The 17,320-nt window shown below is 46.9% G+C and overlaps 1 protein-coding gene across 3 annotated transcripts in view; it reads right to left on the reverse strand.

The window, feature by feature from the left end:
- SPTBN1 (spectrin beta, non-erythrocytic 1) overlaps positions 1 to 17,320 on the reverse strand; it is a 140,347-nt gene that overhangs the window by 14,517 nt on the left and 108,510 nt on the right. For all 3 annotated transcript variants that reach the window (XM_065682507.1, XM_065682508.1, XM_065682509.1), the window contains 11 exons: positions 15,576 to 15,666; positions 10,895 to 11,041; positions 9,090 to 9,353; positions 8,206 to 8,430; positions 7,915 to 8,004; positions 7,148 to 7,426; positions 5,718 to 5,848; positions 4,225 to 4,429; positions 3,267 to 3,641; positions 880 to 1,124; positions 153 to 291 (listed from right to left, as the gene is read on the reverse strand). In XM_065682507.1, coding sequence (XP_065538579.1) covers positions 153 to 291; positions 880 to 1,124; positions 3,267 to 3,641; positions 4,225 to 4,429; positions 5,718 to 5,848; positions 7,148 to 7,426; positions 7,915 to 8,004; positions 8,206 to 8,430; positions 9,090 to 9,353; positions 10,895 to 11,041; positions 15,576 to 15,666 — 2,191 coding nt within the window. The remainder of the gene's footprint in view (positions 1 to 152; positions 292 to 879; positions 1,125 to 3,266; positions 3,642 to 4,224; positions 4,430 to 5,717; positions 5,849 to 7,147; positions 7,427 to 7,914; positions 8,005 to 8,205; positions 8,431 to 9,089; positions 9,354 to 10,894; positions 11,042 to 15,575; positions 15,667 to 17,320) is intronic.

Raw genomic sequence — 17,320 nt, forward strand, 5'->3', positions numbered from 1 at the left:
ATTACACACGAATTTCACAACAGCACATAAGTGCAACAGTTGCTGGAGTGAATTACAAACAGCTTATTCATCTGTAGGTTACACAACACCAGTTTCTCCAGCTGAACCCAGTCAGCTCCCTGCAATGGCTGGGTGTTCAGCAAGCACGGTACCTCCTCTGATGCATAGTGCTTCCTTGCCAGAAGAGATTTGCCGAGCTCGATGCAGGTAGTAAAGCTGTCATTCCGGGCATCGATTTCTGCTTTGATTCCCTGGTGATTGTTCATGAGGAGTTCAACAGATGAAACGTCCCTGAAATGATCAATCCAGGGCTCAGAATCATGCAATGCAGACTGAGCGGTTGTTACACTTACAAACTAGCACACAACTGTTCAACAAGAATATCAACTCCTAGACTGCGTCTGCAGCTCAGGAAGCAGGATTGCTGCATGAAGACAGGCTGAGAAAGTTGGGGCTGCTCAGCCTGGAGAAGAGAAACTGTTTGGAGACCTCAGAGCAGCCTTCCAGTATCTGAAGGGGGCCTATAGGGATGCTGGGGAGGGACTCTTCATTAGGGACTGTAGTGATAGCACAAGGGGTAACGGGTTAAAACTTAAACAGGGGAAATTTGGGTTAGATATAAGGAAGAAATTCTTTACTGTGGTGAGGGTGGTGAGGCCCTGGCACAGGCTACCCAAGGAAGTGCCCCTGGCAGTGTTCAAGGCCAGGCTGGGGCTTGGAGCAACCTGCTCTAGTGGGAGGTGTTCCTGCCTGTGGCAGGCGGTTGGAACTGGATGATCTTAAGATCCTTTCCAACCCAAACCAGTCCATGATTCTACGAAATGTTCCTCAACTGACCTGCAGCCTTATCTTCTAATGGAGGAGAGATCCTTCACATACCTTGGCTTTTCCTGGGCTTCTATCTGTCGGATAACATCTTCCATCCAAAGCATGAGATCACGAACCATGCTGAAGAAGCGGAATTTGTCTCCTGTATCCACCAGCCTCACCCTGCGGCCCTCACAGGCATCCAGCAGTGCTTTCCATGCTTCCAGGACCTCGTTTTCCCTCTTCTGGATGTCATCGGCTTTGTCTCCAGCATAGGCAGCCTGAAGGCGTGCAGCATCCTCCTGCAGCTGTCTCACCTGGGGTTATTATAGGAGAGAAATGCATCAGCCTTTGAACACCTGTATGGGGACATGTTAGCTGCTAGTTTGGCTTTCTGAAGTCATTGCAAATATATATATAAGCCTGAAAAGGTTTGTTCCATTATAAAGTCAGTGCATCCCCAGGAGAATATTTCTTAGAGGAGACTGTGGGGTCAAGGAGCCCCAAAATAGCAAAGATTTGTCACTGCCAGAACGTGTGCAAATAGAGGTTGACTGTTGAATGTCAGGGCACAGGGGACCATTTTCATCATCAATTTTCCTTCCTCTCACACAAGTGACAATGCCACCACTCCGGAACCCCTGTATCAAACCCACTGCTCTACCTGCAGAGATGACTTGTCAAAAATGGAGATAATGCCTTCAAAGACAAGAAAATTGGGAAATCCAAAGATCCTCCTACTGTTAGAAATCTCTTTTCCTTTCAAACGCTGTCTTGGGACATCAAATGCTATTTCTTGACTGTTTCACATACTTTTCAAGACAAGAAACATTCTATTAGCTCTTATAATGTTATCTTTTCTTTTCTTTTACTTTTGAATGTATTAAACACTTTTTAGCTACAGTCACAGAGATCAGGCCATTACCATAATGATCCATCTTGGTGCTCAAGCTGTTTCGCCCAAACCTGATCCTAAGTGCTTCCACCACAGCTTTGTGCTATGATTACATATTCCTCCATTTAGGTCTTGATTGTAATTACCTTTTGGAGAGGCTGGGATTGGTGTTTTGTGAACGTCTCCCATTTTATGTATAAAATCTACAGCTGCTGAAAGCAAACCACTTGGAAAATCAAATGCTGGCTATATTCCCTTTATTCTAGTGTAAACAGCTATTTAATTGCAACATAATCAAGAACTGGCAGGCAGCTGGCCATAAAAGCCATCTTTTCCTACTGGGATAAAAGCAGCCGGTCGTAATTCCTCCATTCCTTAAGCAACTTGTGCCCTTCCAAAACTCTCATTCTGGCAGCTTGAACATGGGGTTTTGGTTTAGAAATCCCCTGTGTCTGTATGAGCTGCTGCCACCTTCTATTTAACACAGTTTTGCTTCAAAAGATGCAGAATTAGATCAAGTGTGGCTGCTTTTAAGTATCTTAGCCTGGACCATGTACCTGAAATCCCTTCAGACTGCTGTTGGAAGCACCATGAAAAGCAATAGTTAAGTCAGAATGCCTAGATTCATGAGTCAGAAGGTCTCTGTGGAGGTCGTCTCAGAAAGGACAGAAAAGGCATTGGCTGGGGCTTACTTTAAACAAAACCAAACCAAACCTAAAATCCCCAAACCAATGAACCACATAAACCAAACCCTCAAACCAGCCAACAAACAAATCAAAACCCCAACCAGGCTTACACATTCTTTCTTATTTGTCCCTGACCTCCAAGTATCCTTTGGAGTAACAACTCTTCCATGGGGCAGGATAGCTGTGTCCTGCATTCACCAAGGTGAACATGAGGTGAGGAGCAGGCACATCTGAGGTGGCTTTCAGCATAGTTAATGTAACACCCAGGAAGAATACTAAGGACAGAAGAATGTGAAAACTGTATTTCATATTACCTCCGGTATATCAAAAATTCTTTACAGATTTAGGATGTGTTCTATGTCTTCACTAAAGAGACAATATGTTGAGTTAAATGAACCCTTTTTCCTTCAGATATAAGCTATTTTCCAATCATATCTGCCACACAGTGTTCTGGTGGTTGCCAATCCAAAAAAGGCCCTCTGAGGCTACTGTCGTGCCTCTCCATCCCCTCTCTCCTCCTAAGCACACAGCGAGCTCAGACTGCCCGGAGCCGCTTTGCTTTTAAATCAATACAGAAGTTCTCTGCCTTTATGGTTTCCTCTTCAACCAAGGGCAGGAAATGGAATAATGTTCAACAATTACCTACAGGCTCAGGCATCTGTGTGCTTATGGATTCCTATTTGGGATAAACTAATTAACCTAATGCAGTGACAGAGAAGCAGGAAGACAGACAAGGAAATGATGCAGGTGAGGTTGTTCCCACAGAAATATGCTTGGAAAGAGGCTGTCTCCCAGCCATGGAGGAGCCATGAGCAGGGGCAGAACTCTGCAGCTCAGGTTTCTGTACCCACCACCAGCGCCACTGCCTGGCTACACACCTGGGTGCCAAGTGCCTGGATATCATGCTCAAACGTTGTGTGCATTCTCTGTAGTGTTTCCACTGTGTTTTGGTCTCTACCAAGCTCTTCAGGCAGTTTCTTATGTTTGTCTTGAATACGTCCCAAGATCTCCTTGGCATCGTGGTAAAATTTGTGCAGTTCATAAGAGGCTGCTAGGATCTGTGTTCTCGTGTCAATGAGCTCCAGCAGATCTGCCCACGCCTCATTGAGTCCATCCTTCCACTCCGCAATGGTTGCAGCATCCGAGTGTCCGGAGTTGATGAGTTCATCTGCCATGTGGTTGACGGTGTCAACACGCTCCTGTCCAATGTTCCCAGTGTCCCGGGCGAATTCACGGAACCGCTCCTGGAGCATCTGAAACACAAAGGAACAGGCTCATGCAGTGCTGTGACTACACCCTGACCTGAGCAAGCCAGCCAGCCACCATTTATATTGACTATCTACTGTGTGTTGCACCCAGAAATGGAAGGTCAGCCTGAAGCCACGTCCAAAGAACTATGAGGTCCACATAAACTACCGTGTGAACTACTCTCCTATGAGGAAAGGCTGAGAGTTGGGTCTGTTCAGGCTGGAGAAGAGAAGGCTCCAAGGAGACCTTATTGTGGACTGTCAGTGCTAAAAGGGGTCTATAAGAAAGATGGAGAGAGGCTATTTAGGAGAACCTGCTGTGGTAGGATGAGGGGTGATGGTTGTAAACTAAAAGAGGGAGATTCAGGCTGGTTGTGATCTTTACAATGAGGGCAGCGAAACACTGGCACAGTGTGTGTGTGTGCATGTAACGGTGTGTGCCCCATCCCTGGAGACATTCCAGGCCAGGCTGGAGGTGGTTCTGGGCAAACTGGTCTAGTTGAAGATGTCCCTGCTCATTGCAGGGGGTTGGACTGGGTGAGCTTTGAAGGTCCCTCCCAACCCAAACCATTCTATGGTTCTAACTTACCGTTACGTGTTCGTAATCCTGTCCCAGCTCGTGGGATCCTGCCACCACCTCCCTTTCAGCAATCCACTGCTCCAGGTCATCCACCTCGCGGTTCAGCTGGAACAGCCTGTGCCTCTCATCCAGCTTGCCCCGTCTCTCTTCAGCCAGATCCTTCAGGCCTGCATACAGCTTGTCCACTTTGGACTGGCGCATGCTGATACGCTCACTACAAGAAACCAGAGAGCATTGAGTCCTCATCATCTTTGTAAATAAAATAAAGGGAAAAACCTACATGGAATAAAAATCACTTGGGGTATTTACCCCACAGAGCACTGCTGCATGCATGGGTTGGACTCAGACACACTGAATCAATCCTCTGCTGGCACAGTCGACTAGAAAACATCTCTGCCCTTCACCTATAACCCACTTGGCTTTACAGAATGAAGCTGGAACCAAGTTCTCCTTTTGTTTGGTCACAGATCACACCTGAGCCTTGTCTCAAGATCCCAGGCAGGATCTGAGCTGCTGAGCCAAGCAGCATTTCATTGTCATCTCAGTTCTGCTTCAGAGTTCAAAAGCACTCGTGGGCTCCTTACTCCCTAAAGCTCAGCATTTCCATTAATCAGAAGTGATTCCTAGTTCTACCAGCCACATCTTTTGCCTAAAATTTATCTGAGCCACAAAGCCCAAACTGCCCTCCCTCTGCCTTGTAAAGCTGATTGTGTCAGTCCAGTACTCAGTCAGCTCAGCCAGGAAAGCCGCTCCCATCAGACGTTATCATGACCACAAGAGAGTGCTTTTGAGTTAAATAACCATCTTCCACCAGAGGCAGAATTGTCTTTCCCAAGATAGTCCTATCCTATCTTCTTGCCTGTGAAGGCAGCCTCATAGTCAAACCAGCCTTGCAGTCTATGCCAATGGAGAATTCTGTTCACTCAACTGCAGCTCTTAGAGCAGAACAGTTCTTCAGCTTCCTGAATTCTCCCCCAGGGAAAGGCCATTTAGGAAAGTTGAGATAAATTTACCACAACCAAGATGTTAATGTGCCCATGTGCGAGATCCCAGTCTCTGGTGCTACCGAAATCTCAAAGAGAGGAGGCAGAGCTTGGGGAGCACTGTGCTAACACAGAAGGACAAACAACTGTGACCCTTGGGCTGGACATAGAAGTTGGTTGAAAGAGTGAATATGGACCCTTGTCTCTCAGGATTGCTACAGCTCCACTACACTCAGCACTGCTGGGCCAGGCTGTGCAAAGAGTACAACAGACATTTACTGAAGGCATCTGCTACCTTTGATCAGCACCTGCACACACTGACCCTGTTCAGGACCCTGACTCTGGCCACATCAGGGTAGCCCAATGTGCGTCTTGAACTGAGCAAGGTTGAACTCCTCCTCTGGACACTCTTCTGAGCAACTTAACTCTTTGCTGTAGTTTTTGTGTGTCAGAAGAAGCCAGTGAAGGGACTGAACTCACGAAAGGGGTCATGATCCGATTAAAAATGGCAGTTGATACCTTTCTGGGTGATTGTCTGCCACCAAAGTTCTGCTGGTCTTTGAAAGCTGGTGCACGGTTTCAGCATAGTCTTCTACAGCTTGTTCCAAAATCTGGTGCTTCTTCAGCATGGACACGGCACTCTGCTCATCCTGGAACAGTGACAACAAGGCCAGCTGAGCCCCACACCCCAAAGACACCACACAGCAAGTTCAGCTTGGTGTGAGAGCAAATAGTGGTAGCCAGAACCAATTACAAAGAACTGCTCCCAAGTACAGCTTGAAGACAAGTTGTTCTGACAATGGTATATTAATAGCTGAGTTCACAGCAAATGGTACCCACAGAAAGCAAAATAACAAGTGAAAGAGCGAATGCACCAACCCCTCTGGGATGCAGAACAGAATTACATCAGCTGTGCACTGAGCATGCTGAATTTCCCCTTCTGTGAGGCTCTTTGTGTGTTTACACAACACTGGTGATTGTGCAGGCCTCGGAAAAATGGAACAGTTTTAGGCACGTCACTTGTCAGGCTTTGCAGGGACAGCCTGGGTCCGGGAAAAGAAATCCTATGGAGCCTTTGCCAAAGGATTCTCCAGCAAAGAGCCTGGAGAAATTCCGATCAGAACTTTCTATGCGCTGTTACGATTAAGGAAAACAACCCCCAGCTCTCACTGTTAACTGGTATTGTCGATAAGCCCTTTCATTAACATATTTTGTGCAAGGAACTATTTGCATGAAAGTCCTTTTTATCTGCATCATTTAGATATAAAAGCCAAACTCCTTTTTAACTGCAGACTGAACACCCACGAGATGTGTTATACTGACACAAAGCTGGGTTTTATTTTATCAAGGCAATAAACACAGTGCATTTACCTGGATAACAAATAAGACACCACACTCTGACACCTCCCTGAAAAACAGGAGTTTGAGTACTCTTTGCTATGGTCTGATGCTGTTCTGATTTCATCTCACTGGGAGTACAGGCTGATGGCTGGTGGCATCAGCTGACTGACCATCAGGCCCTGTTTCACAGACTGCTGATTGTGCTGTTCCTAGTGATTCAAAACTAACACATAACTTGCTCTAACTGGGCTGTACTGGGAATTCTGATCTCACAGCACAGGAAGGCATGTGATTGCCACAGAATCATAGAATGGTGTAGGTTGGAAAGAACCTTAAGTTCATCCAGTTCCAACCCCCTGACATGCACAGGGACCCCACATACATCCACAGTCTCAGTGTGAGGATGCTTCCCTGACTCAGCACAGCAAGGCCTATCCTCCTCACAACCAGAGATGTCATAACAGATACAAGAGATGATCACTTGAGCTTTCACAAGGGAATTCAATCTGTTTATGTTCCATCACATTAGTGACGGATTCAATTATGTCACCTCCCTCCCGCTAGCTAAGCAATTAAACCCAAACTAGTGCTGCTGCGGAGCTGCTCACCTTGGCTTTCTCTTCTGACATCATGTAGAGCTCCTGCTCACTCATCCAGGCCTCAGCCTCGGCAGCATCGAAGTAATACTGCTGTGCTCTGTGAGACTCCTCCAGGCGCTTGTGGCGCTTCTCTGTCTCCTCGATGAGGAGGTTCCAGAGCTGCTTCAGGTCTGCAAGTCTCTGCTGGATCACCTCAGCATTAGGGCTGCTCTCTGTGATGATGTTTTGACTCCTCTCAAAGATGTCATCAATGCGAGGCTGATGTCCCTGGATTTCTTTCTGAAGGGTCTATAAGGGGAGGAAAGCAGATGGATGAGACACTGCACCAAGCTAAAAGGAAGCAACAGTCAGGGGTCTTAACTCCAGAGGGGCAGCAAAACATGTACCATCAGCTCATGTGGGGAAACTGAGGTCCTCCCTGAATGTAGAATCATAGGATCACAGAACGGTTTGGGTTGGAAAGGATCATCCAGCTCCAACCCCCTGCCATGCGCAGGGACATCTTTCACTAGAGCAGGTTGCTCCAAGGCCCATCCAACCTGGCCTTGAACACTGCCAGGGATGGGGTATTTACAAATTTCTTGGGCAGCCTATTTCAGCGTCTCACCACCCTCATAGCGAAGAGTTCCTTATATCTAACCTAAAAACATGCCACCACCCGCTCATCACACCACAGCCATCACTGCTGAAGCACCCACCATTTACCCCAAGCCTTCCTGAGCTAGTCAGCTCTAAAGAGAAGTAAGAGGTATGGAGCTCTAACAGCACCTACTTACCTGATTTTTCTTTATGAGTAGCTGCACAGTCTGGAGGTTGTGTCCATGATCTGTTGATGTAGCTATGGGCATCCTTTCTCCAACCCACAACTGAAAGGAAGAGAAGAAGAACACGTGTTATTGCAAGTGACCCCAGATACAATCAGGGCAGCAGAGAGAGGCTGCTGCAAAGAGCAGCGTTACTCAAATACACCACAAAACACATGATCAAAAGGTTTCTCCTGTGAGAGCTCTGCAGCAGGCTCTGACATTTTCCTATTGTCTGGGGAATTGGATCTCTTTCATACTCACGATTTCATCTTCCACATCCCGGTTGAACTGGTGGATCTCTTTGGAGGCCAGCAGGTTTGCCTTCCTTTCATTCAGAGGCTCCAGCAATTCCAAAAACTTCTTCTCTACAGTAAGGCGCTTGCCATCCACTTCATCTGTGCTCTTCCCTTCTTGACTCAATGCCCTTGCCTGGCTTTGCAGCTCCTCAATCTCCTTCTTACGAACATCCATTTGATTTTCGAGCATCTAAACAGAAACACAGCAAAAAGGTCCTGAAAACTGGGGTAAAAGCAGTTGATATGACAAGGATACGTCAACAGCTCCATAAGAAGGAAGAACAGAAGCTTCTTAGTAAGGGTTTACCATATTAATCATTACTGCAGCATTCATATTGCAAGGAACATGGATTAAACATGGATTCACAACTGTGGGCAGCTGCTGACAGCCCTCAGTTATCCCTGCTTGTGCAAACGGTGGATTTGGGCAATGATGGAGCTGAATCTCTTCTGTTGGTACTTCACAGGTCACCCTCAACAACTCTGGAGCACAGCTGATTGCGCCCAACAGCTTCATTGCTCCCTGTTGTCCTCACTACTCCTTGCTGCCTTCACAGCAGGGAACAGGGATTGACAGCTTTGGCCAAGTTTGAATCACAGAGAGGGAATGACCTGTAGAGGACTACAGCAGGAGACAGAACAGAGAGACACTAATGTGGGGAAAGGGCAGTATAAGACATTGTACCAAGAAATATGTGTCTGATCTGCTCCTGGTTCTTAAAGACACATGAAACAGCAGGGAGAAAGAAAAGCAAATAAATTCTCTTATGAATGGAAAGGATCCCCAATCTGCTCCTTTGAGCACAGGTATCTGCTGCCTGCCCACTCTGCAACCTGCGCTCCATTTACCTGCTGCTTCTTCAACAGGATGTTGACACTGGTGAGATCCTTTCCGTAGTCATCCGACTGAATCTGGCTCTCCAAACCATTCAGCCACTTGTCCAGATCAGCACAGCTCTGGGTGAAAAGCTCTGCCTTGTTCGCATCGAAGAGACGCTGCGCCTTGGTCTGGGTAGTGGATTCGAGCTCTTCCCACATCTGATGGAGACCTGTGAGCTTTTCTTTCACCACAGCTTCAGTCTCTGGTTTCTCTGCAATGAGCTGCATTCCCTCCTGCAGAACAAAGAGCAACAAAATGGAACCTCCTCTGGAGCACTCACAGACCGTTAGCTGAATTACTCTGATTAGAAAGCACTCAGGAGCCCTCATCTGCTGGCAGCATCAACGGCTCATTTTCTATCTTCAATTACCCAGTGACTCCTTCCAGAACGTCAGCTCCCAGGTCTGGCTGTTGCCAGGAAGAGGGTTTCTTAGGAATGGGAAGGTCAGGCTCCTGGGGACACTGCTCAGAAGGCAGTGGGATGCCCCATGTGCGTGTGTGACAGCAGAGGGGGGACCTGCAGCTTGAGCAACTGCTAGGACATCTCACCGGGAGGGTGACAAAGACCCAGTGTAACACTGGGAGGGGGAGCTTATGGTACCCAAATGGAGCTGTGCGACTGAGGAGGGTTATGTCAACGAGTTACAGCAATCACCATGGGTCTAAACTACTATCAGAGAGGAACAATCTTCCTTGGAAGGAAGGAGGGACGCTGCCTCTAGCACTGGCAGAGTGCTTGGACTTAAGATGTCTTTTTGCCTTTACAAATACTATATTCATTTGGGGAATATTCTCTTTAACTATACTTCTACCTCTGCTCCTGGGGGATGCTGACAAGGGACAAACCTTGTCAGATATGAACCCTACCACAACCCTATCACATTTAATAGCTGTGACCTCTGGTAACATTAATAAAGTGATTGTCAGCTGTGGCTCAATCCACAGCTTTGGTACTTTGCTGCAATCTGATTTTTCAGAGGCAAAGGGTGAGGATGTATTAGCATCACTAAAAATGTACTTCCAGAGCAGCCTTTTAATTACACCATTAAAGGGTATTGCTATTTGCAGATCACAGAAAAGCCTCTAATGGGATAGAGAGTGCCAAAGTGGGAGAGGAAATGAGCAATTAAGCTAACTTACACTGAACAGAAACCCACTGTCAGAGCTAAAGACGAGACCTCCTTAGTGTTCCAGAGCTGCACATGAGAAATGGGGGGGAAAAAAGTACAGCTCATCACAGCACATTAAAGCCTTCAAAGTAACCTGATACAGAGCTGTGAATCTTAATTAATCACAAAACTGGCTGTACTTTACTTCATGCACTAATTTTGCATGGGGAAGGCAGCCTGATTATAGTCCTGAATGAATGAGAACCAGCACGGCAGCATGGGAGCCTGAATTCACTTATTCACCCACATCCAGTTCTTTCCCAGGAAGTACTTCTACTTCATCAGCTCAAATCACAGCATTTGGACCCTCTTTTGCTCTTTGGGTATGAAAACTAGGTTATGCCATCCTCCAAACAGACAAGAAGGACGAGACAACATGAAACTGGCAGCTTAGCCAATGGCTATTATATGAGAATGTCTTGGATAAAAGCCATTTAACATCTTCAAATGGGGTAGATGGAGACACAATGTGATAGATGTTTATCCTACAGTAATGAAATCTCGTTTGGCCTTAGCTGGAGAGAGGATTCAAGAACCAACTCTGCAGAGGAACAGGTCCCACCTCTGTACAAAACCACCTTTGACAAAGGAGGTTCTTCAGTTACCTTTTCAATCTTATCCAGCCACTCTTTGTTGGATGCAAGTTCTGCCATAAATGCCTGATGCTTCAGCCACTTGCTGTGCAGGTTCCTCGCCTCATCATAGGACATGTCCTGGGCTGTAAGCATCTTCTCATTGATCCAGAGTGAGAGCTGGAAAGGAAAACGCATGGCTACTTGTGAAAACAATTGTGCGAAATAATGCAAAGCATCAAAGTGCCCCCAGACCAAGGATGAAAAGATGCCTGTCTACAGGAGAGCCGCACAAGATCCAGCGACAGCTTTTACTCAGGGTTCAGCCAGGGATCCACCACTTTCACAGCTAAATTTAAACATCCATCTCCAACATATAAATAACCCATGACTCATGTAGAAAGGCCTCAACTCACAGGTCTCACTCAGTTCAGCAGCAAGAGCAACAGGGACGTGTGTCCTACTTACTGGTCACGGTGTATCTCTGTACCACTTTCCCCTTGCAACGTTACTCAGTGTGCTACTCAATGTCATCACTACACCCCTGAGGAGCCCTGCTGACTTCCTGAGGGCACTCAGAGGTACACACTAATGAAGTGGCATGAAAAGGCATCTCCAGATTAAACAGAGCCCCAAGGCACACTTTTCAGGGAAGCACCGAATAAGAAATTCTGTATTTCTACTCCTACCAAAGAGCAGAGACAGGTTTGTACCATCAACTCACACACTCAGTACCTATTCCCTAAAGTCTTCTCTCTATGCAGGTTTACATCACTAAATCCGGTATTTGCCCAATCTCCGGTAGGGTTTTGGTACTCGAGACTTTCCTTTTGCCATTATATAAAAACCAAGACTCATTTCATCCTGATTTTCTGCAAATCCAGAGGCACTGAGAACAACTTCCAGACCAAGGCTACAGAAAATCAATCCTATAAAAGTCAGATCATTTGCTATGGGCAAATAGAATGTGAAAATGATCACAGCAGCCAGCATCCAATTTCCTCCTGGGGTGGTTCCGACTGCTTTATCTATCCCTTAGGTGTGGATAAAACACACATTCAGAGGCATGTTTATAGGGTTTGAAAAGGATTCATTTCTGCTGATTTAGAGTCAATTCCCAAGTGGAAAACGTCAAAACAAACCTAAACTTTGTTTCCAGGATGCCATTTCAGTCGCCAGTTCCCCGCTACGCACTAAGGGTACAGGCCAGCAAGTACATTCAGCACTCACAAACCTGTTTAAATCGTCCCTTAAAGGCACTGTTAAGCTCCACAAGAAGGGAAAACTTAGGAGAGCAATCAGAGAAACTCCTCATCTGATCTCACCATCAAGAAAATATGATGTTCTTGATAGAAATGCTCACGATAATGAGTCTGCAGTTACAACAGGCTGCTGAGCTACTGCACCCCCAAAGGATGACTCTATAACCCCAAATGAGTGGTTTTACTCCTGCCTTTCTGGGTAGAAGACAGCTGCTACACTGTGCAAACTGCACTCTTGTCTTTCGCTGTTTGCTTTTCCTGGCCATAGCATTAGATGTTCTAAGGATTTCAGAGGGCTTCCAAGGAAAGGTGATACAGGTCCTGTTAACAGATGGGGTGAAGTGAGACACAGACGGTATGTGGGACACAGGCAGGGTCAGGATAAACCCCTTGTTTCTGATTCTCACACTGTTGGTATGTTCTTTCTGATAACATTAATGCAAATAAAGGATTTAAGGGGTGACTTTAAAATATGGGGTTTGCAACCACTACAGACACTGAAACTCAGTGGAAGGTGTCCCTGCCCATGGCAAGGGTTGGAACTGGATGAGCTCTAAGGTCCCTGCCAACCCAGACCATTCTCTCACTCTATGGAAGCCATAAGCTGGTTGTTAATGCCAGCAGAGCCAGCTTTCAGGCTTCCTCCACTCCTCTGCACTGATACCACAACACCTTGGTGCTGCTGTCAGCTCCCAGAAGCCTCTAACACTGCAATGAAAACCTGGCATGAGCTGAGAGAAACGCCAAGATAAACCCTTTGTAAAGCTGGCAGAGCAACAAGGGAAGGTGAAAGAGCACCGGGTGCTGCTGCACCACCAGGCCCTGCAAACACCCGCGCTGGCACAGCCTATCTTGTGTAAGGTTCACACTCCAGGTGCCAGGCCACACTGAACAGGCAGCATCTCCTGATGTGCGGAGTCTCGCCAAATGCTGCTGCTCCAGAAGCACGGAGGAATCAGCCCAGACAGCACAGGGACTCAGAGCACTTAGAGGAAGATCAGCTTTAACCTCTTTGAAGGTGAGCTCTGGATGAGCAGGAAGTCGAAGAAAACTAAATGGCAAAATGTGTCTCATCTCTTCTCAGGGGTTTCTGCTGTCTCTATGTCATGCGCTCAGCAAATTTATTCCACACATTCATGTTTATGAATGTGAGAAACAGACAAGGAAAAGCAACACCCCAGGATTAACCTGTGACACAGAACCCCAAACTGGTCTGGACTGGAAGGGACCTTAAAGCCCATCCAGCTCCAACCCCTGCCACGGGCAGGGACCCCTTCCACTGGAGCAGCTTGCTCCAAGCCCCTGTGTCCAACCTGGCCTTGAGCACTGCCAGGGATGGGGCAGCCACAGCTTCTCTGGGCACCCTGTGCCAGTGCCTCAGCACCCTCACAGGGAAGAGCTTCTGCCTAAGAGCTCAGCTCAGTCTCCCCTCGGGCAGGTTCAAGCCATTCCCCTTGGCCTGTCCCTGCAGGCCCTTGTCCAAAGCCCCTCTCCAGATTTCCTGTTGGCCCCTTTAGGTACTGGAAGAACCTGCATCTGATGAAGAGCCACAAGAAGCACTCAGAAGCAGTCAGCAGTCAGTACTATCTGACTACTATCAACAAGAAAATCTGCTGTTTCCCCTCATCTGTGACCCAGAGGAAAGGTTTGTCATTGCTGAGCTGTTGTTCTGAGCATTATCCCGCCACCTCCTCCAGCCCCACTGACCCTCCTCAGCGCCTCCCCCGAGCCAGAGGCAGGAAGGAGGGAGGGGAAGAGGCCACGTTACAATAACACTTCAGCACGGAGCCACAGGAGGAAAGTGGCTGCCCTGGGGCAGGAGCACGCTGCAGAGAACACTTCCTTTCCTCAGGTTCCAGTCGGTGGGAAACCATCCCTGTGGCAGCAGGCAGGAAGGGCAAAGGATCATTGCTGGGTGAAACAGAGACTGCTGCAAATCTGTGCTCTAAGAATTCCCAGCTTCTTGGTCAAAGTCAAGAGTGAAGCATTGCCTTGGCTCCCTCCCACCCTGGAGGACAGCGGAGCTCCATCCATCACACAACCCCTCCAGCCCAAGGGAGCCAGCAGCAGAGAGGCCACAGTCACGCTAACGTAAATGCTAAGTCTCATTATAGAAAGGTTTGGGTTGGAAAGGACCTAAGGATGATCTAGTTCCAACCCCCCTGCCATGGGCTGTCTCCTCACAAAACACCCATTCAGTTATCACCAAGGCCAATGTCCTCTCAAAAAGGACTGGAGAAATTTGTAACATTTGGGTATTGTAAGCTCTGCCTTTGTGGAGACATCCATGCTTTAGTGGCTGGAGAGACCCAACCAAGAGGAAAGGCATTCAGGCAGCCAGACACTAGAGCTTTTATGTCTGCCTTTTCTTTCTGTGCTATAGGCGAAAACCAGACCCTGGGGAACAACACAACCACATTGACCCAGGGGCTAGAGGAGCTCCAAGAGCCAGGGAGTGAGTTTTGTACCGGAAGGAAGAAGCTGCTGCTAATAACAGCATCATTTTTGCTACTCTGTCATGTTTTTACTACCAAGGAAGAAGCAATTTCAGCCAAGTGCATGGCTAGCTTGTGCAATGCAGGAAACCAGACCACATCTAGGCAACCAAGAAGCAAACATCATTTGCCTGGCTTATGATCATCATTTTGTTTGCTTCTCGTATGAAATCTCAGCTCCATTCAGACACGGTGCAGAGACTTCCAGGCTCCTGGAGCTGGTAAGATGTGCAGCCAGTGCAGTAACTCCTGGATTTAAACACACAGCTCTGCCACAGTCAGCTCTCTTTGCAGGCTTCAGCAAAGGGAAGTTAGTTTTTAATGCAGGCCACAGGCAAAGCTCTTCAATATCTGTCAGTGCTGCACGAAATAACCTGAAAATCACTTAATTCCTCCTGCTAGGAACAAGATTACTCCTAACTTTAAAACGTTGCCTTCAGTGTAAACAGTCCGTGTAAGTCATTAAATGTCCGGAAAGGATTCCTTGTTTTAAATGTTACAGGATTTAACAACTATAAACACATGCAAACTACCAGATAAATAACACATTAAAAATGATCCGGTTTAATCCTGCTCCCCTTTTACTCCCATTACTCCTGTTCTTCTGACTAATGTTTCATAGAAACCACTTGCAATCGCCTGCACCAGGACACATATATCCAGCTGCAGACGAAAACCTTGATGAATTCAACGCTAATTCCACCACGCTCCACAGGATTTATTTATACCGCAGCAGAAAACCTTCACTGCTTTTGGCAATTTTCCCTGTCTTTAGCTTAGATGACAAAGGGAAATTCAGTTCATGGGGAAAAACCAACCAAAACAGATTCATTTCTGCAGGGGTTTGGGTAGGGCTGATTTTTTCTGCTGAGTAGTCCAGCCCTGATGAAATACAGGGCAAGGATGCTCCTCTGCAGGATGCAGCTTTAGCAATAGAAGTGAAAGGATGTGATTTACCTCTTGACAATCCTGGAGGAACTTCTGGAGATCCCTGTTATCTTTCAGCCTCATCAGAAGCTCACTGGCTGCTTCACGGTTCTTCCTATGTCTAGTCAAAAAAATAAGAGCAGAGAAAACCACTTTGAAATAGGCATTGCATGCAAAACTGGTATGAGTTGGCTTCTGTAGCCTCTTTGGGATACATGGAATGGTTTGGGTTGGAAGGGAGCTTACACCTCACCCAGCTCCAACCCCTGCCACGGGCAGGGACACCTTCCACTGGAGCAGCTTGCTCCAAGCCCCTGTGTCCAACCTGGCCTTGAGCACTGCCAGGGATGGGGCAGCCACAGCTTCTCTGGGCACCCTGTGCCAGCGCCTCAGCACCCTCACAGGGAAGAGCTTCTGCCTAAGAGCTCAGCTCAGTCTCCCCTCGGGCAGGTTCAAGCCATTCCCCTTGGCCTGTCCCTACAGGCCCTTGTCCAAAGCCCCTCTCCAAGATACTGAACATGTATTGTGTGTGTCTTCTGCTGCCTTTCAAATGAAGGATGGTTTGGAAGCTCAGCTGTACATGTGCTGTTTAATGGGCTTACTTCAGTTCAGCATCCACTTGCTTTTGTGACCAGTTAAATACACAAAAACCATAGAAGTCTGCAGGGTTCCACAGGGCTGTGTTCAGAATCCACCTCACTGGTGTCAAGACCACAGCAGAGTTCAAACCATTTGCCAAAAACCATAAGAAAACTATCTGAAGATTGCAGCAATAAGATCACACATTACGCGGCTCTTGCACAATGGGTACTTGCTGCAATACTCTTTGTAATACAGCTCTGCTATAGCTCGCACCTTGTTCTCCCGAACAAAGCAGGAGTGGTTCAGACAACCTTCCAAACGCTCTGTTTAACAAACAGGGCCTGTGTGTTTCTGCAAACAGAAGCTTTATGCACACTGGAACCTATTTTTCCGTGTTTAAGAGCAGACAAAAGGAAAGAACAGGCCAGTCCAGACACTCTGCTTTTAATTCCTGTTTACCCCTGAAGGATGAGTCGCGCTGCCATTCCCAAAGGTCCTGGTGCGATCTTCAAAGGGAACAGTGCCTGAAGAGCTGATTCCCAAGGTACCTCTGAACGTGGTTTTAATTCATGCTTAGTTTGGAGCAGTTATCCCCTTCCTTCAGTACTTGCATTATTTATGAGGTGATTGAGATGGAGGAGGCAGAATAAAGGAGGAGATCATTGTTATTTACTGCTCACTGTGTAAATCTGTTCATATTTCACTGTACAGGGTCTTACAGTGAAATATTGCTGCTCTTTGTAATGGCCTAAGATAAATAGGGACAGAGAGTTGGAAATTGTTTTAAAGGGTGGCAATTTATAAGATGATCTCAGCACAAGCTGGCAAGAGCTCAATAAATCCATGGTAGTGAAACCTCCAGGGACTCAGGATAGTCTCAACGACTATAAATTACATGTTGATGACAAGGACTGGATTAAGAGACCACTCTTCCTGATCTACACTAAGATGAAAAGATCTACACCAGAGAAAGCTCCCTGGCATGGATTTAGTGACTTCAGAAACATAAGGAAGACTTAGGGATATGTTTTACACAGAAGCCAAAGGACTGTAGGCAGAGGAATAGGAGAAAACCCTTTAGAGGGTACAAATTGCTTCTCTTTTGTCTCAACAGCTTCCTCTGAATAAGTAGAGGCAAACAGCATCTATATAGCTGTAGGTCAAGAAAATGAATTTACAGATCAGATGGCAAG

The sequence above is a fragment of the Lathamus discolor genome, chromosome 5, assembly GCF_037157495.1.
Source record: "Lathamus discolor isolate bLatDis1 chromosome 5, bLatDis1.hap1, whole genome shotgun sequence".
In the NCBI taxonomy this organism is placed as follows: domain Eukaryota; kingdom Metazoa; phylum Chordata; class Aves; order Psittaciformes; family Psittacidae; genus Lathamus; species Lathamus discolor.